Below are 26281 nucleotides of genomic sequence, written 5' to 3'. Positions count from 1 at the left end.
GCTTTATAAGAACTCATTTTGCGTGTGCTATAAAAAGACACAAAGCAGTTGGACTAGTTACGGTTTCGGTTTAGTTACCGGAAGATATAAACCAATATTTTTAAATAACAATAATAAAGCTGGGAGAGTTTAAGCTAAATTAATTGACGCAAATAAAGTGCCCACTGTCTGAACTTTCCAGCGACGCAATAAACGACAGCCAGCTTATCTCTTATCGTTCAGCGCTTTCAGGTGCGGCGCTTGATGAAGTACGCGAGGCGCGCGATATCGAAACCACGTGCCCGACACCTGCTAGAGGAACGGCTCGTCTCGTCAGAAGCCCCTTCAAAAGGCAACCGAAATGCTGACTCGTTCTTGAACCCGTTTTGACCAAACTCGGATTAAATTAACCACATTTATATATGGATTCCACCGGAGCCACGAGCTTACTTCTGAACCTCCTGCAGATATCGGACAGCGGTGAGTTCAAATTCGATTGGAGGAAAGATGAAGATATTGTGCGTTCTAATCTTTATTCTAATAACGATCTTGCTTTTTTTCTTTGTTAATATAATTTGGGGTTTTCGATCAGCATTTCCGACGGGAAGTTTCGCGCACAGCGGCGGATTTGAGGTGGCGGGCCAGAGGGGTTTTATCGACAGTGCCGGTAAGAATTATTTTACGTTATTATGTTTTGTCGTTGTTATTATCATCGTGATTGGTGTGAACAGTTCAAATACGTGATTGAAAAATACTATAAGGTCCAGGCCTGTACGTATTCATAAGGTTACTAAAAGCCTTTAAAATCATACGTACATACTTAAAATATCTGAAATACGTATCTATCACGCCGCCAAAACGCCTGTTTTGAGGGCACAAATATGATTAAAGTCTTACCAGTGTTCACTCAGTAAAGGAGTCTTTGCGCATATCCACACGGAAAGCGAACTGTTGTTGTAGTTTTTTATTTCACAACTAAGATTTCAAAAATGTGTGCTTAAAGCCTTTAAAATCATACGTACATATTTAAAATATCTGAAATACGTATCTATCATGCCGCCAAAACGCCTGTTTTGGGGGCACAAATATAATTAACGTCTTGCCAGTGTTCACTCAGTAAAGGAGTCTTTGCGCATATCCACACGGAAAGCGAACTGTTGTTATTTTTTATTTCACAACTAAGATTTCTAAAATGTGTGCTTAGTGCATATCCAAACTCACTATAGGCTATTTTTCAACAAATATTAATTTACAATTTTGCAGATAAAGTGGAACAGTTTCTCGTCGCGAGCTTGGAAAACGTAGGTAAGAAAACGGAACATGTGGGTCGGCTTCACCGCTTTGCACCGGAGTGCTTGGAGAAGCGGCTGAAAAGGGGGAGCATGTCCGGGATGGAATATGTTCTTTGCTCATATTTCGAATGTTTCAAAAGAAGTGGGTGGGCGCTTGATGATTGTGGTACATGCTCGCTATATTTTTACGCTATATCCAAATTAAAAGCATCCTTCCAAGCACCGCATTTCTCTGACTCGATAAACTCTAGCGAATGGTTTACTGCAGGCTCCTTTATGACTCCCTTCATGAGGGAGGCACATCAGCAGTGGACCAACCCCGAGGTCATTCGGTCCTTGGACTGCAAGCTCAGCGCTTCGCTCACAAACCACGTTGCCAGCAGAGCCAGCATCCAGCAGGTCTTGAAAGTTGCACTTTCATGTTAGGAATAATAGCGAGATAATAATTATAGCAACAAACATATATGCATATCAATGCATCACATCTTAATTGCAATTCTGCTCAGAAAAAAAAAAAAAAAGCTTTGGTTTACAATTGGGATTTGAAAAGCATGCTATATGTTGTTGGCAGGGGAGGTCTCTGATCCAGACAGCATGTGCCACCTATGCCGCCCCACAGCTTGTGAGCCTCCAGGATCAAATTTATGATGAAAAGCTGAACGGTCATCAGGTGAGAGACATCCGAGATTAGTACAGCGTGCTTTGGCTCTGATTGTCCTTGCCTGCAGAAGTTTAAAATATGGTAGGATAATTGCTAATAGTCGGGAAGGACAGGCACCTGACGTGCGAGTACATCTAGAATGTCTCGGTGACTTGTTTGAAAATTCACTTTTTTAATGAACTGTTTGGAGAACCTTCCTGGATATTATGGCCCAGCCTAGGTGATAGCACAAGTACACGCTAACCCAAGTAAAAAAAAATGTATATTAAATTTTTGCTGCAAAGATTTGATTTAATTTCGATGGTTATAACATACGTACAAGCTACGACTTGCAATATCGGTCACAACAAACATAGTGCCTAAGTGATCCTAGTGAAGTTTCAGTGCAGCTCAAGTAATGTATTCACGCAGTTTGTCAAGACATCGCTGCCTAACATATGTACCTGCACAACAGTTATCGTCTAATTTTGAAAATTTAAATGTAGTAGATATCAACATCCACCAAGTTTCTTTTTTATTTTTCGTTGCCTCTGTATTCTTTATCCATCGGTTTATTTGCAGATGACTGTGTCGTCTACAAGGAAACAACCAATGATTCTGATATTCATTCCCTTCAGTCAGACCTTCACAGCATTTCACGGTGGTGCGACACACGGCATATGAAGCTCAACATTAACAAATGCAAATCCATGAGAGTATCACATCAAATTAACACCTGTCATTTTTACAATATTGGTAGCATTGTCCTGGAATCTGTATTAACATATCTCGGTGTCCATATAACAAATAACCTCTCCTGAGATACATTCAACATGTAATCAATAATGATAAATACATGTTGGGCTATCTTAAAAGAAACTTCTCTCTTGCTTCCGCCTCTTTAAAACTACTTTTTGCAAAAACGATTGGGCCGAAGTAAACTTCAATATGCCGCAGCTTTCTGGGACCCTAGTATATAACACTTACATCACCACTTGAAGCCCTTCAAAACAGGTCTGCTCGATTCATACTACATAACTATCACCATACATCCAGCGTATCAACTATGGAATCTAATCTGCTTACCTCACCTCCCTCTCTGCAGGAAAGTGTCACACTTATGCTTATTTCACAAGATTTATTTTCTTAACACGTCAATGTGTCAGCTTTTATTAATACAACCACCTTAAATCTCATCGCGTGTCGACCACCGTGGCTGCCTTCCCGCAGCTGTAGTTGAGATAGCCAAGAGATGCTGCGTATAATTATTTTAGAGATGCTGTGTATAATTATTTTTTTTTTGTATCCTGTTTAACTCGCTTGTGAAGTCAATTTGTTTTGCTTGTACATTGTTGCTTTGTCCACCCTTCTGCAATGCCTTCGGGCCCTGAAGGGTATCAATAAATAAATATACCACGTGCACTATCCCGCTCCAAAAGTGTGCTTTTCCCCTAAGCACGCAGCCGCGCTGTGGCGAAGCGAGATTCGCTTCTCCGCAGTGCACCGGTGCTCGACGAGAAGCGCACTCAACGGGGCTAACTGACTCGCCGTGAAACTCTCATCGAAAATTATGAATAATTACAGTTCATTTCCAAGCGAATATCCATTACTATTGTTTTAACTACCATTCTGAAATTCGAATATTCACACTACCATAAAAATTTGGCTTTTGACAAGCACAAACTACTGCATGATTACAATGATTTCTAATTTAGGAAGATATGTCAAGTCCCGTTTGGCTTCATAATAGTACAGAGTTTACGGTCGTTGCAGGTAAAAATTACAACCACCGGAATGCCTATTGATGAATAATATTACTCAGATAATGAGCGTAGGCTTATGCACCACTCTGCATACAGGCTGTGATGTACGGCGTTCTGTGTGGCTTCCTGGGCATACCGGAGACCCAAGCCGCCATCTCCTTTCTTTTCGGAACTCTTCGGACGATGGTCGCCAGTGCAGTGCGGCTGGGCATGACCGGAACACTCGAGGTTTGTACCAGAGCTGCCTGAAAAGGTCGCATCCATCTTTTCTCAAAGTAGAGGATATATATGGTTGATTTCGTTGTCAAATATACTTTTGCTTCGCGCACAGATGTCCAATGATGCCGATGGAACTGCACTAGCTGTACTATCGGCATCGAAACATAAGAGACTTAAGCATATGCACGCAATGATATGAGAATACAATGAGCTTCCGAAAAGTTAAGCCGACTGCAGGCTGCCTTCGGTGCTGATGCTACTTTTCATCATCTTCCGTACAAGGGACAACGAATCCAGTACAAACTGCAAGCACGGATCCCAGACATTGTGGAAAGGTGAGGTCTAATGTCAAATTGTTGTTTATAACATATCTTGAAGATGATCTAAATTAAGAAATCTCTGCATGTGCAAAAGTATAAGGTAGTAACAGCCGACAGTAGCATACAGGAGGGAATCTTTAGGATCTACATTCACCAACACATAAAACAGGTTTCATTCCACAGACTTGGAAGATAATTGAAGGCCTTTGTAAAGTTAAAGTTTTTTTTTTACAGGCAAATTTATAATTTCACTGTGTACTATCACAACTAATAATTATGGTGCCGAGGCTGTCAATTATGTATAAGTCTGCTAAAGTGGCTTAGGTTGACAACATCCTTTAACACTGGCTAGAGATTTAACTTCTGAACTACTCAAGTGATTGGGATGAAATTTGCAGGGGAGATTTAGCATCAGATGTGAGTGTACTGGGCAAACGTTCAGCTCTCTAGGACAATTTAATGAACCTGCATAAGAAGTTGTGTCACTGTTTGTTAAGAAATCTATATGCAAATGAAGCTATTAAGCCATTTTGACTGCTTGAATATAAAGTGGAGGATGTGGGGCTTTGGGCTATCTAGTTTTTATAACTCAAATGTAAATATTTCAGGAAGAGTTATTACCTCAAAATATGATATGCATATTTGTCCTATGTCACTTTCTGAAAACATAGTTGTTGTTTTTTTTCAAACAAAATAAAGTAGATAGCCCGATTCCCCAGTAAATTTCAGTCCAAAAACATTGTAATTGTGGTATCAGAATACTTTTACCTTCGAACAAGATTCCTTCGTATTAAATTTGCAGCAAAAAGTGGAACTGAGAAAAATGCATTCAAACATTGAACTCCTTTACTTTGTTACTGCCTCACAATGTGTTGAAAATATTTTATATCAACTTAACTATTTGGCATATGGTTATCAAATTTAGTGTAAAAATGTACAATTAGTTTCTAAAACTAAAAACCTCCAATTTAAAAAAAAAATAAATTAAAAAATTTTTTTTGAAATTTACGCCCATAAATTGAACTGCACAAAAATTATGCAACATTTGACACACTCACTGTCCATATGCTTTGATGCTCTTTAGAGCAGGTTATTGTCAACATTTTGTCCTTCCACACTTCCAGGAACAGGGAGAGGACGCCCTGCACTGCTTGTAACACCTTTCCGTTGGTCGACCTGATGCAGAACTCCCACGACCTCCTCTTCTCTCGAATGTTCTACTCCTGACACAAAGCAAAACATTTTAAGGAGGAAACCAAAAAAATGCTGCACCGAGGCTATGTGGTAGGAGCATTTATTCGCCACAAAAATTGTATGCACAGAGCTTGTCTAGGCCCTCACTCAAAGCCAGCTTTGATGTCGCAAGAGCCACCAACGGCAAGCACTCTAAACATGCATAGGGAACTTGCAACGGCGACGCAGATGCCAGATCAACTGTGTACCAGTATAGTTACGCTCGACAAAAGGATGCGCAACTTTTGAGGCAAACGAAATCTTTAAATGCCGAACAACACCATAAAATTTGCAAGTTTAAGGAGGTTGACAACCTAACAATAGGTAGTTTCAAACTCCTTGCATTCACTTTCTTACAGAGCACATGAAAGTCGTGTAATCGTTGCAGTTTACGGAAAAAGTTTGGCGAATTACAAGAATGTCACAATATTGGATTCCTAAAGAAACATTGACAATCACATATTCGGAACCCAGTGCAAATTGCATTTCTAAGCTCCTTAACCATGACACTTATCATATGCTGATCTTCCGTAGATTGCTGCGACAAGCTATCAGTATGCTTTGCAAGAAAATAAATGTGGGCAGTCGTATTTTGCCACCTACCTCGGAAAATTAAAACGTTTGTGGTGTCATCTGCGTGTGGCGTTATTAAACGGAGCTTGAGAACGTTGTTTAGTGGTCGATTCGTCTCTTTTACACCTTGCATCGCCGTTGCAAAAACGTTGCACACGACAGTTGCTCTCTCTCTCTTTTTCTCCCTCTATAAATTACGGTCAAAATATACATTCCTTTGTGTTGTACTGAAGCTAATGACTGGGTTACAACAGTCTACTCAAGACCACATGCAACGTTAGTGCGCTAGAAAGAGCCATCTAGGTTGAAAAATAAGCTTCCTATATATTGATAAGGGCTTACGGTGTCAGGCTAGCACACAATTGACAGCAAAAGCGCTCGAGGTCTATTGGTTATGCACAACACATTCACATGGTAAGATTGTAACGGCACTGGAAAGGCAAAATCGACACGGGGTAAAAGAAATATGAATCGGTCACAATTCACAGAAAGATTGGCATGATTGTGATTAAAACTGAGACCTTGCCACAACAAACTTGAACGAAGGATCCAAGTGCATTTGTAAAATGAAATACAAAAGGAAAAAGGAAAAATGTCTTTGGCAAATGATTGTTCAGCACCCCGGGTGCCATGCCGGCCTCCGGAGGCATTGTGTGTGATAGGGCATAGCACAAACAGGTCTCACTACACTTTAACATTACATCTCATACATTTTCTGCCAAACTGCAAAAAAGAAAACACTAGATATATGAGGAACAATTTGCCTGACTAATTGCTTTCCTTGTTTTTTTTCTTCAATCAGATCATTTGTGACAGCAGCCAATAAAGGCAATCCCCCAATTAAAAAAAAAAAAAATTAATAAAGTTTTATCGATTTTTTTTCTTCAAAATAGTAACTTTACATTTTGAGACTTCTGTCATACAATAAAAGTGCTGAGCTAGTTTGCGAACCTAGAGCTTGTTTTTAAGTGCATAAAGGCTTTCGTGCCTTGCTCTAGCCCCTTGAAAACAGGCATGTGCTGTGGAAGTTGAACATTAGTGTGCAGTACCCAGTACCCGAATAAGGGCGCGCACATTCTTTGTATTAAGCACAAACAAAATCCTGACATTGGTTTTGGCTCGGTTACAGAAGAAACAGTTTTTGCAAGTTGTAGAACTAAACACCCAAACAAAGTTTCAGTAGCTTTGCAAACCTTTGGGTACAATAACACCAGCTACTTCAACCTTAAAAATGTTTGCTTAAAAAAGTAATTCCCTTTGCAAAGATGCTAACAAAATGAATTTGGGCAACCTTACTTTGAAAAGCAGTTTCAAAAGTGGCACTATCTTCCAAGGGTGTCAGAAAATATGTAGGAAATTGAAAATTTAAAAGAATGATTTTATCACATAGACACAAGACGCAGCCTAAAAGCGCCATAGGGGTGGGTTTCATACATCGAGTAAGTATGAGAGAACAATGAAGCCACTTTTCAACATGATCAGCACTGTAGCTAATGATTTGCAATCTTGGTCCTCAAGAAACAGGCATTCAATCAATTGAGTTTGAAGGGAATAAGTCACAGAATAATAAGATAGTAGTAAAGAGGGTTAAAATATGCAATTCTTCGTGGTGCATAAGGAAAGGCATGCGAGTCGGCCCCAGTTCTCAATGTTTAGCATGCTTTGGACACCATCAACCTCATTCTGTAAACGTCCGATGGCAAGAAACATGGCAACAAAAAACAGTTGCATGAAACATTTCAAAATGACAACCACTTTCAGGCAACATGACAGCAAAATTAATTGTCCGCGGACTTTCTGCACGCGAAAAGCCATTTTGCTACATATAAAAATAGTAAAAAGACACCCTGGTAAAAGTCCTGCAGTCACTGGCAAAAGCAAAACCAGCTCTGAATGTCATCAACCTTCCATGTATTGCCAGCTTGATCAGTTGAGTTAAGAAGCAAATGAGATTCCAAAAAGCAATGTTAGCATTGCAGAAATTAGCAGACAGTATGAGACTGTTTGATACTAGTGCCAGGGTTAAATCACAAAAGACTATCTGTCACTATGCAATGACTAGAAACAAAAACATGACACACAAAAGAAGGTGAAAGTTTGGCAGAGCAGTTTAAAAATATGACAACCAGTGTGGCAAGCTGACTTGCTTACGCCACTGGCGAGAACAGCTGGTCAGAGGACTATATTCTATGTCAAAAAAGCCTAAGTAAAAAAAATGGGGAAATAAACAAGGTCAAGGCATCTGTTTATGAGAAAGAGCTCGCGTGGAGGTAACGTCTTGCTTTCGTGTAACCGTGTCTTGTATGTACGTCAGCAAAAAAAAAAATTATGGATTCCTCGTCTGCACAAACCAAAAAGAAAGAAGAAAAGGATGCGCACAACTGGGGGAACACCTGTGCTTAGCTGCAGCGACTGACGTAGGCGGGGTATTTCCCAACTGCGGGAGACTGAAAGGATCGCCTGCTCCTGTCCGACAGCTCTAGTGAGCTTCAAAACTGTGCCACACTTCTCTACTACTCAACAGCGATGCACTAAGAAGCTAGGGTTTCGGAGCGCACGGATAGATTGTGCTGTCCCAAGCATGCTCATTGTATACAAGATGTCTGCTGAATAACAGCGTGGCAACGCGACACAAAGCGTACACCGCAGCAGGCGTTAGTCTAAACGTAGGATTGGTTCTCACTCGTGGTCAAGACAGAACCATGTACATTACGCAAGTTATAGCGGCTACCGTAACAGTAGGTCTTCAAATAGCCATGTGCACTCGTGCAAATGGCGTTTTCCATCATGTTGAGTACCTATCTGCGATTGCTTGAATGGACGAGCAAATGAAGGAAAGAGTGACGAGACGGGTCGTGCGTGCAATTGGGACTTAGGTGGCTGGAAAGAAGACGCTGATTGTAGGCAGCATACACTTTCCCTCGTTGCGATTCTGGTGCGGAGAGCCGCGCTGTTTTTAATGAATAGCGGCATTTGTTCATTGAATTAGCTAGCAAAGAGAACCTCACTTTTAAAGGGACCACGAAAGGATTGTCTTGCTTTGACTTTCTAGTGCTCAAGATATAAATTCTTATTCATATTGTACAACACTCACAAAAGTTTGCTTTTGTCTGCAAGTATTTCTTTTTTTATTCTAAAAAGCGTTTCCTAGACTTCCATTGGTGTTCCCCCTTCTACTCGTGTTCCTCCTGCACATACAGTCACCTGTAAGAGGTGACCAGTGAAACCAACGAAGGAAGGGTCATCTCAAGCCTGGAGGTGGATAACCAGATTAATTCCTGCAATAGGCCTAGGAAGCTGTAGCTGAACAGGATAAAGGAAATTTCACGCAGCCAATGAGCATTTGCGGTACTAAACGCACCACAAAAATCCACAAGGCTGCCTCCGGCGATGTGTGCAAGAAAGGGATCGTACCGTTTACCGCCATTCGCTTCCATCTCGTGGTCCCTTTAAGCGACAAATGTTCGCAGGCCGCTGCAAACACCGCCACACTTGAGCACGAGGTGGAAAAGCCCCTGACTAGCTCGTGCTCGTGACGAAAAAGAGACGGAAGCCGGCACTTCCGATCGAGCGGTGCGCTCACTGGTAGCGGTACTTCTTGACGCAGTTGTTGCCGAGGTCCACCACGGCTGCGCGACTGCCGGGCAGTGCTGCCACTCCGCCGGGACGCCCCAGCCTACCGCTCCGGCTCTCGATGGTGAATGCAAGCGCTCCACCGACAGCGTTGAAAAGCAGTACGCTGTTTTTGCTCCTGTCGGACCGCGCGGCCAGCACGCGGCCTTCGGAATCGAAACAGAGTCCGCTGAAGCGGCCCTTGCCCCTGCCCTCCCGGAACATTGTCTCCGCCGGTTTCCCGTCGGAGTCTAAAACATAGATGGTTGATCCGGCAACAAGAATGCGGTCGTCGGGCGCCACCCCGATGGCGCTCGGATTGAAGCCGCTAGAGACAATGCGACCGTCGATCCTCTTTTTGAGTGCCCCGTCGCGGTCGAAGACAAAGACGCAGCGCTCGCTGCTGTCGACCACAAACACGTCCCCCACAGAGTTGACGGCCAGCGTCGTGGGCTCGCGGAGCTCGGCGTGGGTGAACCCGCGCACAACGGTTCCCTCGGCATCGAACTCGGTGACGCGACGCGTCTTCCAGTTGCAAACGAGGAGTGTTCCCTCCGAGGGCGACACGGCCAGTCCCGTGCCGCCCCGTTCCTCTACCCCGACGCCCGCGAGGTGCCGCACAAAGGCGAGCTCGGGCGTCAGTACCTTGATGCGGCAGTTCCCCGTGTCCAGCACATAGACCAATCCTCCCGGTCCGTAGACTGCAGCCACTGGCTGAAGGAAGCAGTCGTCGCCACTCCCGCGGCGCCCGAAGACGACGTCGGGGTCCACGCCGTTGGTGGCGGCGAACTCAAAGGGGCTGCCCTGGAGAGAGCGTCCCAGCACGGCGGCAGCGAGGCTGTAGCGGCCGACCCGCGGAGGCCGGAACGCGAGGACGTACTCTCCGGTGCCGAGGTCGGTCAGCCGCACGTCCAGCTGCTTCTTCTCCCCCTCAGACTCGGTCAACTCGACCGTGACGGGGTCTCCCCCTGTCGTGCGTGGCCTGCCTTCGTAGTCGAACGTCCGGAGCACGGCCGACGCCTCGAGGTGTGCGGGGCAGTCCGCCACAGCCAGGGTGCAGAGCGGCGGGAAGGTGCGGCTCGTCTGCAGGCGGCCGAAGACCCCCAGCGCCTGGGAGACGTCCTCGAGGGCGCCGTTGTGGCCGTAGTCGTAGCGGAGGTACGAGTTCTCACGGGGCTCTGCCAGCAGGCCCAGGGAGCCCATCTTGGAGTCCAGGTCCGAAATCTTCTTGGTGAGGTTACGGACCTCCAACTGCCCGTCCGTGGCACCGCACTCTCGCTCCAGCCGGGACCGCTCTGCCTGGATCAGGTCTAACTGCTCCTGGAGCAGGCCCTTCTTGCCGTCCCAAAGGGCCTGCAGGGCTGCCAGCAGCGTCTTGCGGCGCTGCTCCAGGAGGTCCTGAACCTCTCGGAAGGAGGCCTCCACCTGATCCGTCACTTCCTCCGCAGACTGGTCCAGCTGGGCAATCTCGGTACCCACGGCCTCCACGGCGGCATCCAGCTTGTTCAGGCACAGCTGGGCCTGGAGGGGAGGGGTGGAAAAGTGTCTCGAATATCATTGTACTGCCAGTGTCGCTAGCACGAAAGCAACCTTAGTATCACCTGATTTCTTTTCCCGCCGTAAAAATGCTTGTCTGCATTTAGTTTATAAGCTTCATCATCATAGTCCATTCCTCCGCGAGAAACTCATCCTGGAACCATCATATCACTTGGTTCATCTCTATCACGTTTATAAGATTGGCATACCAAACATTAACACTCCCACATTCAACATCTCATTTATATCTCAAACATCACATGACTGGGACCACCTTCCTACTTCAATTGCTGCATTAGTGATGCTGTTCTTTCAAAGAAACTCTAACAGCACCCTTAGTTGATTTAATTGCCATCTTTCTTCGTGCATTCACTCTCCCCTGTAATGTAATTTGTTCCTCGAGGGTAAATAAGTAACTGCAGGCCGACAGCGAAGAAGGAAACGGTTTTTGGGTCGTTTGCTCAAAATAAGGGGTTGGGTAGCCACCCTTATAAGAGGTTTGAACGACAATCCTAGAGATGAACCCCAAGAAAACAGTATCTATGAAAACCAGTTCAAAGGTAAATAGACAATTCATTTGCCAAAAAAAAAAAAAAAAAAAGACGAATAAAGCAGAGCATTGCGGGCGTCGAAGTCGGCGTGACAGCAGAGTCGAACGCTGGGGCAAAAACTGACTGCGGCTCGCCACGCAGAGCCCCTTATGCACATGCGTGAGCTTCTGGAATAATCGGCGTAGAATGTTCGACACGTAGAACATTCGGACCTCGAACAAGCAACAGGATTCTCGAATTTACCAGAAAACTAAGTTGCAGGAATAACAAAAGATGCGTCGCTCCCAGGAATCGAACCCTGGCTTTTCGCGTGGGAGGGAGGCGCGATAACCGTTAGGCCATGCGCGCGCTGCCTACTTGGCCAGCTGCGCGCACGGCAATATGCACCAAAGGGAGGCTCAGACCCGCTAAAATAGTGCTTCAACTGGGACCCTCTAGGGAAGCCAGTCACTCACCTTGTAGAGGAGTATCTCGGACATGCGCTTGACGGCGATGGAGAAGGGCACGACGGTGTGGTGGGAGTCGGCGTGGGCGTCCCCCAGGCAGACGCCGCAGAAGGCCTGGTCGCAGCTCTCGCAGAAGAGCAGCTCAGGGGCCCCCGGGTGGGTGGCGCACTTGGGCACCACCTCCCGGCGCCGGCTGGCCACCAGGTCCAGCAGCTGGTTCACCAGGAAGCTGGGCGGCAGGGCGCCCACCCCTGGCTCCGGCAGGGGCACCGCCTCGCGGCAGATGGGGCAGCGCAGGCAGCCCCCCTCCCGGGCCCCCGTGGCCACTGCCAGACGCTCCAGGCAGCTGCGGCACACCGTGTGCGAGCACGACAGCAGCTTGGGGCTGCGCTCGCCCCCGTCATACGTGCACAGGCACGTGCTGCACGTCAGGAAGCTCTCGCTGAAGTCCTCGTAGTTGAGCGACACCGTCTCCACCAGCGTTGACGCCGTCATGGTGCCCCCGGCCTCTGGGCCCTGCAGCCTGCGAGACGTGCGGGTTCTATTGGAGCCAGGGGGCGTTTGAAACCCTCAAAGGGGCACTTTCAGATCCTCTTTTTATGGCGCAAACTCAATCTATGCACCTTAAGCATCCTAGGAAACCCAAAATTACAACCACACGCATCCTTTTCTAAGCTTTAAAATTCAACCAAACATCTTGTTTCCGAGATCTCTCAAAAAAGGGTGTGTCGCGGTGTTCGGTCGCAGTTTAAATAGGAAACAAAAGCCATGTATGGTTGTAATTTTGGGTTTTCTATGGTGCTTAGGGCAGATAGATTGAGCTTGCACCATAAAAAGATCTCGAAATCCACTTTAGTGCCCCTTTAAAATAGTGAAAGCCGTTTACAACTTCGCTGTAAAGCAAAGTTGTAAACAGCGAAGCTTTACAGCGAAGCTTTACAGCGAAGCTTTACAGCGAAGCTGTAAACAGCGAAGCTTTACAGCGAAGCTTTACAGCTTCGCTGTAAAGAGAGAATGAACTATTCAATGGAAACGTCAACATAAACTTTCAATTAATCCACCTTCCAAAAAAGGTCTCTGAGCTCAATTCCCAAAGAACATGGAGGCAGCCAATCACGGCGAACAATAGAAGGATTCCAGCCAATGACAAAGCTCAGAATACAATTAGATTTTAAAAAATGTGATGAGCTGTCACAATTGGCGTGACATTTCCCTTGCTCATTGTGACTACACACATTGCATTTTTCAGATCTAATGGTTTTCTGAGCTTCGTCATTCGCTGAGGTCTCTTTGTCATTTTCAATGACTGGCTGTCTCCATGTCCCGCAGGGAAGCGAGTCAAGGGACCTTTTTTCCGAGTTCACTATTGGAACATGACAAAATTCAACTCAACCTTATTCCTCCATATACTGTAAAACCCATTATTTTTGCGCCCCTATTTTTCGCGAATCGGCCACAGACGACATAATCACAGCCACTAAATTTCGCGAATTCCAGACGGCTGATTAGAAACTCTAAAAGACAGAAATGTTTGCGTGCCCTTGAATTTCGTGAATTTTTTAGTTCGCGAAATTCACGAAAATGAAGGGCTCGCAAACATTAAGGGTTTTACAGTAACTGAACTGCATCTGGCAGATTACTCTAGTAATCAATTTTGTAGTTTTCTCACGTTTTCAGAAAGTGAAATTATTTGTGTATACTTTTCTGTATGTTCAATGCTTTCATTTCCTGGAGATTTACACCAATGTGCTCGTTAAGTTCTTCCCACAAGTGTTTGCTGCAACTAGTAGTTTATTATTGCTAAAACAATTTGTACAAAAAGACTGTGGAAAAAAATTTTTTTAATGTTAGTTAGTTATAGTTTGTTAAGTAGAGCATGTCTGGAGTTTATGATCGAAGCATAATAAATAAAAGTTAACTTAATTAGGATAAAATCGCCTTCTTGACAGCTAGTCTGTACCAATTCTAACTAGGGATGCCGCAAACTTTTTTCGAACCGAAGTTTCGATGATCAGGCAGTTCGAAAGGTTCGAAAGATTTCGAATTTTCGAACTTTCTATATCGTAAAATTCGACGGAAGTCAAACTTTCGAACTTGTTAAACTATGAAGTTCGACGCTTTTCGAACCGTCGAACTTATTACGCTAAATTTTTTTATCCTTTTCGAACTTATTACGCTGCAAAATTCGATGCTTGTCGAACTTTCGAATTTGATAGACCAAAAAATTTGACGATTTTGGAACTTTAGAACTTTTTGCACTAAAAAGTTTGAAGTTTTTCGAACTTTCGAATTTTCTACGCTAAGGAATTCAATAATTTTCGAACTTATTTATCAAGAGAATTCAAAAAGTTTCAAACTTTCGAATCCTGAAATCTTGACAGTTTGACGAACTTCGAACTTTTAGGGTCCAAGTTCGACGTTCGTCGAACTTCAAAAGACGGGCGGACGGTTTCATTTGAATTCAAATAGTGAGGTACATTCGTAATTTTTTTTTTCTCAAATTTCTACATGCGGTGCTGCGTCCCTTACGAAAGACAATGCCGTTTATTTCAATGTACTGGTTTTCTTAGCTTTAAAGAAATTAATTCCCGAAGGGGCAAGGAAGGACGATGGTTTTTTGACGATTGTCGTTTGTGCCATATTTGAAGCGCACTATAGCCGAAGCTATTTATGATAGAGATGTTAAACTTTTTAAGAATGATCTATGTATAGCCTAGGTAAGTGTCGTCTTAAGATGTGATTATTGTTATTCAAGATGAGTTTCGAAGAAATGTCCAAACATGTATCTACAAGCAATTATGCCCTAAACTTTTTTTTTTTTTTTTTTGCCCAAGTTGTTTGAGGTATTGCATTTAAATTAACAGTACAGACAGAACACATCATTGCCATCTGCAGAATACAAAATAATGTATTTATTGTTTTTTCACACTAAGAAATAAATTAACTCATGGGAGAATATATCTAATATTGTTCAAATTCAGCACGTCACTAAAAAAAAAAAAACATTTGTTTTTGCGCTTTACGTTTTTGGGACGTGTTTCTTTTAGCCTGTACACATTTTGGTAGGAGAAACTTGTTTCGAAGTTCTGAGCTTCTGAATATGCAAGAATACAACACTTCCGGCGAATTCTTGATAGTTGTTTTTTTCACCAGCTTTTTATCCCCGCATTTATTGTTATGTTTATTCTTATTTATTATTATTTTTTTATCAATGGCACAGTTATTTAGGTCGAAAAGACATAGCTTTGAACTTCCGAACCACTATAGGCATGTGAGAAGTAGTGCCTTCTGACAACGAGTTTCTGACAATGACCATCTGCGAGATCTTTTATGCAGTGAAGAGCGATAGTAGGCTATAGATATGCATAAATACTTTCAGATTAAAATAAGTTTGACCAGGCCCTCTTTCCCCATATTGTTTTCTTTAACAGTCCGAAATATCTGGAAGGGGGAAAGGGGGGCTGGAGCCCCCCCCCCATTTTTCTTCTTCCGACGCCACTTCTATGGTAGAACGCTCCTTGACCTCCAGTTGTGTCGGCTTCTGTGCTTTTTGCGAGGCGTTTCCTTCATCCCGGGAAATAAACCTTCAGGACAATTACAAACTTAATTTACTACGTGCCAGCGTCACTCGGGCGGCGTTCGATCGGATTACTACCAGCGTGCAAGGGGTAGGGAGGTAGTTTGCCAGGTCGCTTCAAGGTTTTTCTGAGCCTCAACATCCTGCCCACCCCTGGCCGTTTCGAACTGGATGAGTATCGTAAAACAGTGCATTCGTGTCATCACTACTGTGTGATGCACGTTAAAGGCCCCCCGGGCTGGCGGTCACAATTACTGATCTATTGTTACACGTCACTCTGCACTGGCAAATATTCCAGCACATCCGGGACACTCATCGTCTCATTAGTTGCCTGACCCAACTTCGCGGAGTCTAAATATCACACCCTAACTTCTCTAAACCTGATTTTGTAAAAACCAGTGAGTCGTGAAAACGTTATTTGAAACTGAAACTGTGGAGGAACATGAAAACCGGACTTCGAACTTTGAAAACTCGGACCTAAAAGAAATTCAAAATCTTTAAAGTTTCTTTTTTTTTTCTTTCTAATAAGCGTTAAAAGAGAATCGAAACCTTCAAACTTTTCTAACTTTATGTAGAAAGAAGTTCGAAATTGTAGAATTTTTCTAACTTTATGTCTATAAAAATTCGAAGTGTTCGAATATTTCAAATTTTATCTCCAAAGAATTTCGAAATCGTCGAATTTTTTCTAATTTCAGATTTCAGGAAATTCGAAATGTTCGAATATCTCAAATTTCAAGTTAGGAAAGTTCGAAATCTCCGAATTTATCGAACCTCAAGTAAAAAGATATTCGAAATATTCAAACCCAAAATTTTAGAAACCGTGAAAGCTTCGAACTTTTCGAAACGAAACTCCACTGTGATCGAAAGTTGCGAATTTTTCGAATTTGAACTTCGGTCGGTACGAAATATTGAAAATTTTCGAATTCGAACCTCAGTTCGCTTTGAAAATATTGAAACCTTTCGAAATCGAACCTAGGGTGGTTCGCGACATCCCCAATTCTAACACACAAAAGCACTGAAAAAGAAAATATTTAAAATCGAACAGCACTGCATTTTCAGGCAATTGTAACTGCAGCAACACAGGAAAATTACTCTCATTAATTTTGTTGCCTCAACCTTTGGGACTGTTCAAACGCTGATAAAGGAAGCTCACACACCTTCTCCACATTTTTTTTATCAACCCAGTATGATAACCTGTACCAGGTAACAATACTGAAATAATAACAAAACTGCCAAATAGCCAATCATATAGCTGCTTGCTACGCTGCCCCAGTTGCCTCCGACCCATTTGTGCCTGGCTGCAATGCCGCCCCTCGGGCTCCTTGAATGGCCACCATTATGCAGCTAGGAACACAGATTAGTGCTTGTTGCGCATGGACTCTATGTACGTTAGCACACAGAGGGTGCTCTACCTGACACATTAAAACGTCTGCTGCACAAGAAACAAAAGAAATACCTCACTTTTCCAGGGTTAATGAGGTGTGTTCATTTATTTATTTCGGGTACCCCACAGTGCCCGTGAGGGCATTGTAACGGTTGAGGGGCAAACGAGTAAATAACCTCACGATAGACCAAAAAAAAGTGTGTCTACAGCCCAACACAGATCTTGAAGAACCAGCATACACCATAACACATATGCTTGTGCGCTAAATCAAAATGACATAAACTGGAACATATGCAGCATTAAATTTAATTGACTGAAAGAACTGCGAGTTCTCTTTTTCCGAGACTAGACCGGTAACGCATTCCAGCGTTGAATGGTTAAACATTCTCTGTTCCGAGCAAGTTTCTGTAGTGCTGTTCTTATTCGGCGTGTCCTTTAATCGCGGTCTGTGCAGTGATAGATGCTGAAGTGCCGAAGAAAGCTACCGACAAGGTTTATATACTTGACATGTCCGCCAACAGTGTTTGTACCCCGTCGCTCTGGTGGGGACCGATGACGGACGTTCGCGCTGCGCGGTTATTGAGAACGGTCCCTTGGCGACGCTCCAGAAAAAGGCGCTCCCGCAATCGCGCATCCAGCACGCGCCAAGCAGCTGCCGACTGTTTGCTTACAAAGGCGTCCCAGGGCGTCCCCATGTTTGCTCCCGCACCTGATTCACCGAGAGCAACGCGGAAGTGGGTCAGCTGACGAGGCGCGTGGTGCGGCTCGCTGGGGATGAGCCAATTTTAAACCCAGAGGCGCGCAACCCGTTTCAAAGCCGCGCGATTGATTGTTATCGGATGCCGCTGCCCTGCGCCATATCGCGCGCTCGCGTGCCGCCAGAGTCGTTGGCGCCGTACCTAGATCTTTTTACACGCTCGACAAAGCGAACTGTAATCTGCGAATGTATGTCTAATGCAAGGACATTTGGAACCTGACTGACTGTAAACATTAAAAAAAATTAAAAAATTCCCCCCCCCCTTTTTTCCCCCCCCACAATCTCGCTATCGTTTTGAACTAGTTAGAAAGCCACCGTGGACAGAAACAGGTTTCTTCTATGTGGCGTGTGATAAGTTCAACAGCCTGGATCTAACGTACTATACGGGTTTCCCTTATCACTTCAAATTCCTGTCGTTTTGTAAAGAAACCTCCGAGCCCAATCCGAACGATTAAGCGGGAATTATGCGAAGCCCCACGTTTAGAACCTGAAACTTGCAAGCGAATATCGGTCTTCAGAATAATTTTCGTGCGTTTTTGCTTACCAACAGTTAAACGGGAAGACGTCGAGACCGAGCGTCCGATTGTTTCAAAATTCAGACCAGCGGCGACACGACCGCTGCAGGTGTTTCGCATCGAGCGTGCACGATCGCGCTACGAGTGCGATGATAGAGGAGAGGCGCCGAGCGCGTCTCCACCACGAGCTCCCGATTTGGAACCTTCTAAAATTGTGGGCGAAGGCACTTCGACGACGACGGCTTTCTCTCCCGGCCTTTTATTTTCTTTCCGGGGCGACGCGCCGGGGCCCCTTTTTTAACCCCGCCAAGCAGGGACACTTTACATAAGTGCCAAAGACCAGTTTTGTCTTGTTTAGTTTTTCTTCGCGCGAGCGCTCGCTACCTCTATGCCGCTACCACCTCGCAACCGCGTCGCGGCAAATCCATTGTTCACGCGAAAACCCGCTTTTTCGTGGGGGACGGTGAACGCAGGCATCGATCGTGTCGCATCGGACCTGTCGGCGGTGTTTAATACACGCCCCAGACGTAAACAGGTCGAAGCAGAGCAGTCGAAGCTGTCTCTGACGGCCTTGTACTACAACGACAAGTTGCGACCATGGTGTGATTCGACAATGCACTCGAAGGACCGAACTCACGCGCTGGCTGCAAACCGCGCGTACGATAGCGAGAAATTTGTCGGCATAAGCACTCCACATATTTCGCGAGAGGAAATGTGACGGCGCGGCCGTCACGTAGGTAGGAGGTACGAATGTTAATACGGCCGAATTTACATAGCGGCGAGCTCGATACCGGATGAAACGCATCACTTGGCAGTGCGTTCGTAAGATATCCCCGTGGCGAGTGAACGGACAGAACTGGTTGTGGCTGTCGCGTACGGAATTATCTCAGTCCGGGGACTGGGTCGGACGGACGAACTTACCCGTTCCCGAAGCCCGTTAAGCTACGAAGCCGTGATCCGTGAGAGCCATAACAACAACGCGCTGCCAGCTGCAGCTGTTCCTTCGATTGCGAAATTGCAGGCGACCGACCGGTCCGCAGTGCTGGTGCTCCCCACTTGCTAACCAGTAGCAGCGGTAGTTCTGAAATTCGCCGCTACCGACAGTAGCGCCAACAGGTAAAAGTATGTAGAGAAGGGACAACTTGAAAATAGCCGCCATTGTATACACCAAATGCATCGAATGCACTGCTACCGTCACTCGCGTTTTTATTTTTTTCATTCTTTTGCAGGAATAAATTATCGATTTTGTTTTTGTGGTTGTGACGGGATGTTTTGAGAGCAGAGAAGGTAGAAAGGATAATTTTGAAACATTTTTCTGAACATCCACCTTGTTGAGAACATCCAAGGAGAACATCCAAGAGGCACGGCTTCACCGCACGGCTCCTGTCTTATGCTGTAAAGCTAGCTTGCCGAGAAGCTCTTGGGCGTTGCATTTACAAAACACTTTTTTGGCGCCTTATTTAGGGTTGGTTAACCTACACGTAGGTTGCATCAGTTTAACAGCTCTAAAAACTGGGCTTACTGCCCGAGAGAAACCTGAAGTGAAACATTTCAAAAGACAGTATTCACTACCTTCGAGCTTGATAAATAGCTTCCTTCCCTCAACCACAACGTAAGCATTGAATTCGGGGTCTGGACGCTGCAGCAGTACATGCTTCTTTTATTTGATATTGCCACTGCTTCGTCTACAAGTGTACATATTTATTGAATCTAATTCATCTTAAGGCAGGAATGACAAATCACCACCTTAGCAACAGCTAGGCGCAACCAGTCTCCATGTATTTTCCGCCGTCGCAAGATGCAAATCTCATTTAATAATTTGGGAAATTTTTTTTTTCATTTATAAGCAAAAAAATTATCTGATGCACTGTGTACGGGTGCAATAAGGAATGCCCTGCCACTTATTTATTAAAAATAAGCAGCAACGTCCTTATTCACTGCACTCTAACCAGATGCTTTCAACTTCCCCATGACCGTTCCACACACCACATCAGCTTTCACCGTACATCAGAGGCAAACTCGCAAAAGGTCCTTTCAATGAAGTCTACGACATCCGGATTTCTTTGCAGACACCAAAACCATTAGTAGAGAGTGGCACAAAAAAATAGCAAAGATCATATTAACTTGGCCCTCATTGAAAAATTGGTCACATAATGTCAGTTGCATTCTCACTGTGCAAATGTGTATTATATATCATAAAGTATCAAATGGTTAACATAACTAGTGAATACTAAACAAACTGCAATATTTCAATTATTGCCAGTACCAATACAACACAAACATATTTCCATAATATAAATAACCACATCCAGCTTGCCCCCTGGAGCATTTGGAAATTCAAGGCATCAGTTATAAGCATTCTCCTATTTTATTTCAAGCCACATGATTTGCTTCCATGAAACTATTCAATATGCCAAAGGCTACATGGATGACTTGTTCCATATGTTTGCTCATGTTTACCAATTGTTTCTCATCTCGTATGGCTAACACTACAGGTGGTTCCATCTTTGGAATGTGCCATCTTTTAATCTGGATGGCTATAGTGGACTGTATAATATGAAAAACTGTCGAGACCAGCTATAACGAATTCGGTTATAACGAAATAGTGGCTTGTAGCAAAGTGATCACGGTTTCCTATTCCCGTTTGCACTTTTCCGATGCATTTGTGTCCATTTTTAGCGAAGAAAATTGAGCGGCCCCTGCGATTTAAAAAAATAATAAAATTCGGAAAATGTATTAAGTCTCGGACCGCTGAACTTTGCTGCCGCGGCCAAGAAGCCACCCCGAACAGGCTGCAGATGCTGGAAAGGCCGCCGGCGGCAGTCTCTGCAACGTCGTCTGCTCCCCGCTCCTTATCTGGGAAGCGGCTTTACTGCATCGCATGCGGAGAAGCCGTTGTGGCATGCCGATAGGGGTGTCCGGAGCACTACCGACAACTTACCGGTAAAGACCCCGTACCGGTAGAGATGACGGAGAGAGCCTAGATTTAAGAGAGGGAGCAGTAAGTATGCCTGCATCCGATTGTCGCGTGGCCAGTGTGGCGAGGAAACTGGGCGAAGAGGCAGACACGTTTGCAGAAGGCGAACGCTTTTGAGTTTTGACTCCTTCCATGCTGCAGCTCGTCTTGCAAATGTGGCCCACAAACCACGTGACTCCGGTCAAGCAGTTGCCACATCTCTTAAATCTAAGCTCTCTATACCTACGACATACAAGCTTGAGTGTGAACTCGGTGCCGTGCACGCTTCCCTTTACTGCCTTTACTTTGTGATCCGTGCTGGCGTCTGGTCCGTGGCTCTTGCGCAAAAGTCTACTTCGCTCAAGCACCGATTCGGCGAATCATCGCCACTCAACGATGGAGAGTTCCGGCACCGCCGGCACCTCGACGGGGAAGACGAAGGCAATCTACTTGAATCAAAAGCGTGCTATCCTCGACGGAGTGCGCATAGGCATTCTTTACGTTAATTAACGTAAAGAATGCCGTCCACCGCCGGCGTCCTCCGTAGGGCCGTCGCAGCTGTCGACACGGTCCGTACGTAGCAGGATTTTTTTTTTTTTTTTCTATCAGAGCTTCTCGCGGTTGGCGAGAAGCGGATCCGATCTGGCGGAGGAAATGAGCAGGGAAGCCTCGACCGCTTTCTGCAGGCTCGATAAACATGTGCCTGTGACAGCCCCGGTTATGCATATATATTTTTTTTCATCTTATTTGTAAGAGTTTCAATATAACGAAGAAGCAAATATAGCGAAGCGATTTCCGACGATTTTGTTATAACCGGTCTCGACAGTACCCACATCAGTCACCATTGTGGCACTTATGAACTAGGATCCCCGAAAGCTTTCCCTCATCCTTTTTTCATTTTGAGCAATTAATGGGATTTGAACCCAGCCTTGCATACTATATTTTGGAACAAGGTAGTCATAGGGAGGGACTAGACAAACAGCAGCTGCACCAAGTGCTCGCATTTCATCTGGTAAGGCTGTCCAACTTAGAACTTAAACAGATGAAGAGAGCGCGATTCATCCATCGAGGTTGAAAAACTGAGAAGATAAAGGGAGTGCTTCGGAATTCTCCGCTAAAGTTGCCTTCTTGCTGCTTGAGAAGCAAGATTTATTACAAGTGGATTGTGGATCTACGTGTATAATGCCGTTTTGCATGCATATTGAGCCACACTGCTTTCTGAAAGAGACATATGGCAGCTCCTCGGGCACTGGGGGGGCCACTCAGCCACACCTCCCTTTGCACTGTCTCAAGCCCCCCCCCCAAAAAAAACCCGTGGAACACACCCAGGGTCGTGGACACTCCAGCAGGTTGCAAGAAGCTGTATTGTTGATTCAATATTTCGTAACAGTGCAGCTACTGGGGTTGATCCAGTTGCTTCATTCTATTTTTGGCTACTGATTAGGACTTATCACACTGTAACACTGTATAACGGCGCTCTTAACAGCTGTTCTTGGTTTACTGTAATTCAGCCCTGGTGCCTCTCATTCACCTGCTTCAAGCTCACGGTTCTATCTGCTAGAATGGTGGAAAGCGGCCGGCGCTTTGGAGGCTCTTTGGCTTGATCGACAGGGACGGCAGGACGTCCATGCCCCGCCTCCAGCACATGCTTGTTGCCTTCAACCATGCTCTGGCAGCGTGTGCACGCTTCAAGCTCGCAAGACGCTGAAGTAAGCTCGTGCTGGAGGTGCGACAAACGAAATTGCTACCCTATACCATGACACAACTCATTGTGGCATGTCATTAAAAAAAAATGGCTTTCTAGAACTTTCTGAAGTCAGGACAATGATGGTCAGATCCTAACAGGATTTTTCCTTGGCCCGTATACTAGCTGTGACAACAGAACTCGGGCTTGTTTCTTGCCCAACTTGCTACAGATGTTTGTAAACGTTTGAGGTCTCTTTGCCACAGGCAGGATACAATGATATAAAAATGATTGATACAAGCAGTAAACTGAATTAGCTTTATAAGAAACATAACGAGTCTTTAATGGTTAGGCGCTTATGAACATGAAACGCGGCTCTGTCACTTGAGACGCCTTCACATTTTTCGTTGACTATGCCAGTTGTACGAGCACTGTCCAGTGTTCACGTGGAGTTATCACGTTGGTAAGGGTGCTTTAGCCACAAACGGGAGCAATGCTTGGTGCGACTCGTCTTTCTCCTTTCGTGTTACGCACCCACGATTGAGATGGCCGTCATCAAAATTCAAAGTCTTTAGTTCTTGGAAGTGCTTCATCGGCCAGCAGCGAATGCGGTCATCTCACCCATACCGTGGAACTCAGAAGAGCTGACAAAGGCAGCTTCTAGAGACGAAACCACCTAAAAATTGTCTCAAAAACAAGTAATTTGTGTTTGGGGGAAAAGTAAAAACAAAAACCCAAGCACCAGCTGGTTTGAATTTTAGCCGCTGACATGAAGATTATGATTGTCGGCTTTGTCGACTGCTGTCTTGCTATGATACACCACTCATTATGCCAATATCAAGGTCAGTGAAAAGTAATTCACAATCACGGTGTCTGTTTCTTGCATTCAACCATCACCCGCTAGCTTGCCCTTCAATTACTCTTTGCGTCGCAGCAGCAGTTCAACGTCTGAAACACACTTCAAGGTCAAAATCCCATTGTTTGACAACAGATTCCTGTCTCTTCAGGTGCGGATGTAACGTCGCAGACGCAGTGCCGCAGATGTAACGACACGGATGTGACACCGCAAACGTAACGCTGGAGATCTAATGCCGTGCTTGTTACAATCGTGGTGCTACCACGTTTAGCTGCAGTCCCTCGGGATCTCAAGCGTGGCGCGGTGGCGGTCGTCAGGACTGAGGCGTTCGTTGCGAAGACGGGTCACGACGGGAGAGTCGGGCGGTGACGATGTTGCGCTCTATGAGACTGCAGTAGGTGCCGTTTGCATCGATCAGCTCTGCGTGGGAACCCTGCTCGACGATGACACCCCGGTCCATGACGGCAATGCGGTCAGCGGTCTTGATTGCCGACAGCCTGTGGCTCACGAGGATGCAGGAACGGCCTCGGAGGTTTTCTTTCACCCCTTCCAGGATGGACTGCAAGAAGAGAACCCCACTGCCTATTCCGTTCGCAAGTGATGTTGAAAAAGGAACGTCGAGAACCAAGTTTGATCGCCCAACCTTAAAGGCTGCTTCACACACTCGCGTTTGCTCAAGACCGAGTTCTTGTGGTCTCTTCACCGAGAGAACACAATGGCTTGCTGGCGCCATCTATAAGGTTGCCCTGGAACTGCGTTTCACTAGAGCGCAGGTTCTACGAGATCTAACGTATGTATTGTCTATGAGAAATGGTTGTTGATAACGTTGTAAGAAGTGTTTTGAGCCAATAAAGAAAAAATGATGCACTAAAAGAATAGGAAATATATAGTGAGTGTTACATGACTACCCGATAATGCTGCTAGTGTGTTCTCTCGTCGTAAGAGGTCACAAGAGGTTTTAATGCACTTGGTTGCAAACAGTAGAGTGTGCGTGAACCAGTCCCTCCATTTGCCAACAATGGTGACGCGCACGTCGCATCGTTTGGCACGGGGCCCTTACCTGCTCGTGCTCAGCGTCCAGCGCCGTGGTGGCCTCGTCCAGGATGAGGACCGCAGGCTCGCGCAGCAGGGCCCGGGCCAGGGCTATGCGCTGCTTCTGCCCTTCCGAGAGGTGCGTCATGGCTGTGCCGCCCAGCGGAGTGTCGTAGCCCTGCACGCGGAACATGCATCAAGAAAACTACCCCCAAAAACGACCACAAAAAGTGTTTTGCGATGCGACAGCTGCTGCATCGTTGAGAGATGCGCTTTAGGGGACGTGCTTTTTTTCTATGTGGTTTAGGATGTTTCCTTTAGGAGCTTCTATTTTACTATGATAGTGATAGAAGATGTGCTTTAGAAGATATGAAAAAGAGGGAGAAATAGCCCAAAGCACGTCTTTCCATAGATGAAGCAGTTGCAAGAGGGGCGACGACGCTCTAGCTCTCTTCTCGCAATCACATGGGTTTTTGCCTACAAATGCCGCTGGATTTTGCTGGAAAAAAACACTAACAGGTACCACTGCAAGACAAAACAAAAACGGCAAGCTCGTTTCATTGAACACAACTGTATAAACACCGCTGCTGTGGTGATACAAAATGCACCGTGTGTTGCTGCATGGCGACGTTTGCACCTCTTGCGGTCCCAGTTCTGACAGCATTATTTTGGCAAGTCCGTGTTTCCGAAGTTCTCTTCCCCCCTTGCCTCCTGAATGCTCTCCCACCGTATTTGCGAATGCGCTCACTCAACACCTCCTGAGGGCTCTTTCTGAGCACTACTTGGGCGTAAAATATTTTTTATAAATAAACAAATGAACGGAGTGCAATAAAACTTTTCACAAATGTGTCTCTAGATGGCTCATTTATCAGACTAATTTCACGACTGTGGGTATCAGGTAAATATCTAAGCCTAAAAAATCCTGTTTTCTTCCTATGCACAAGGTGGAAAACGGTAAGAACTGTCTGGTTGACACTGCTACTCATAGATGGCAAAACATAAAGCCCAAACACAAAAGCAGATCCAGCAGATCCGAGCCTGTGTGGTCCCACGTCTGTGAGTGGCATCATCAACCAGACGGTTTTTATAGTTTTCCTCTCTGTGCATATGAAAAAAAAAAAAAAAAAATTGTAGAGCCCGTTCACTTTACGTGAAGATGGAGGACCAGCGAAGCTGTTGTCTTTACGGCATCTAGGACGATACCTAGAGGATGATGTCTAGGACGACCTCAAGAACGACTTCTAGGACGACGTCTAGGACGACCTCTAGGACGACGCCTAGGACAACCTCTCGGACGACCTCAAGGACGACTTCTAGGATGACCTCAAGGATGATGCCTAGAGGACGACTTCTAGG

At 45.2% G+C, this 26281-nt stretch overlaps 3 protein-coding genes across 7 annotated transcripts in view; 1 reads left to right on the top strand and 2 right to left on the bottom strand.

The window, feature by feature from the left end:
• The first annotated feature begins 265 nt into the window (after window positions 1–265).
• LOC115316154 (urease accessory protein F) lies at window positions 266–6078 on the top strand. 4 transcript variants are annotated; one of them, XM_040210815.3, is made up of 9 exons: window positions 266–459; window positions 572–646; window positions 1243–1284; window positions 1540–1670; window positions 1843–1941; window positions 2494–2575; window positions 3771–3902; window positions 4176–4228; window positions 5338–6078. In XM_040210815.3, exons 1-9 carry the CDS (start codon window positions 402–404, stop codon window positions 5368–5370), a joined length of 705 nt encoding a protein of 234 aa, XP_040066749.1. In that variant the 5' UTR covers window positions 266–401; the 3' UTR covers window positions 5371–6078. The 4 variants fall into 4 exon arrangements, with proteins under 4 accessions (XP_040066749.1, XP_040066750.1, XP_029831335.2 ...); XM_040210816.3 differs by lacking the exon at window positions 1243–1284; XM_029975475.3 differs by lacking the exon at window positions 2494–2575.
• Window positions 5495–19462, bottom strand: LOC8052807 (tripartite motif-containing protein 3). Of its 2 annotated transcripts, XM_029975473.3 has the most exons (3): window positions 19319–19462; window positions 12174–12687; window positions 5495–11152 (listed from the first exon to the last, which is right to left on the bottom strand). In XM_029975473.3, exons 2-3 carry the CDS (start codon window positions 12657–12659, stop codon window positions 9599–9601), a joined length of 2040 nt encoding a protein of 679 aa, XP_029831333.2. In that variant the 5' UTR covers window positions 12660–12687; window positions 19319–19462; the 3' UTR covers window positions 5495–9598. The 2 variants fall into 2 exon arrangements, with proteins under 2 accessions (XP_029831333.2, XP_042146602.1); XM_042290668.1 differs by lacking the exon at window positions 19319–19462 and having other exon boundaries at window positions 12174–12718.
• A 1080-nt stretch (window positions 19463–20542) lies between these two features.
• LOC8052808 (ATP-dependent translocase ABCB1) overlaps window positions 20543–26281 on the bottom strand; it is a 107865-nt gene continuing 102126 nt past the window's right edge. Inside the window, exons 26-27 of the mRNA XM_029975472.4 lie at window positions 24954–25103; window positions 20543–24452 (exon numbers count right to left, since the gene is read on the bottom strand). Coding sequence (XP_029831332.2) covers window positions 24207–24452; window positions 24954–25103 — 396 coding nt within the window. The 3' untranslated portion in view covers window positions 20543–24206. The remainder of the gene's footprint in view (window positions 24453–24953; window positions 25104–26281) is intronic.

The sequence above is a fragment of the Ixodes scapularis genome, unplaced genomic scaffold (assembly GCF_016920785.2).
Source record: "Ixodes scapularis isolate PalLabHiFi unplaced genomic scaffold, ASM1692078v2 PGA_scaffold1__304_contigs__length_218370807, whole genome shotgun sequence".
In the NCBI taxonomy this organism is placed as follows: Eukaryota; Metazoa; Arthropoda; class Arachnida; order Ixodida; family Ixodidae; genus Ixodes; species Ixodes scapularis.
The sequence above is the reverse complement of the archived record's forward strand: the minus strand, read 5'-3'. Positions and strand labels throughout refer to the sequence as shown.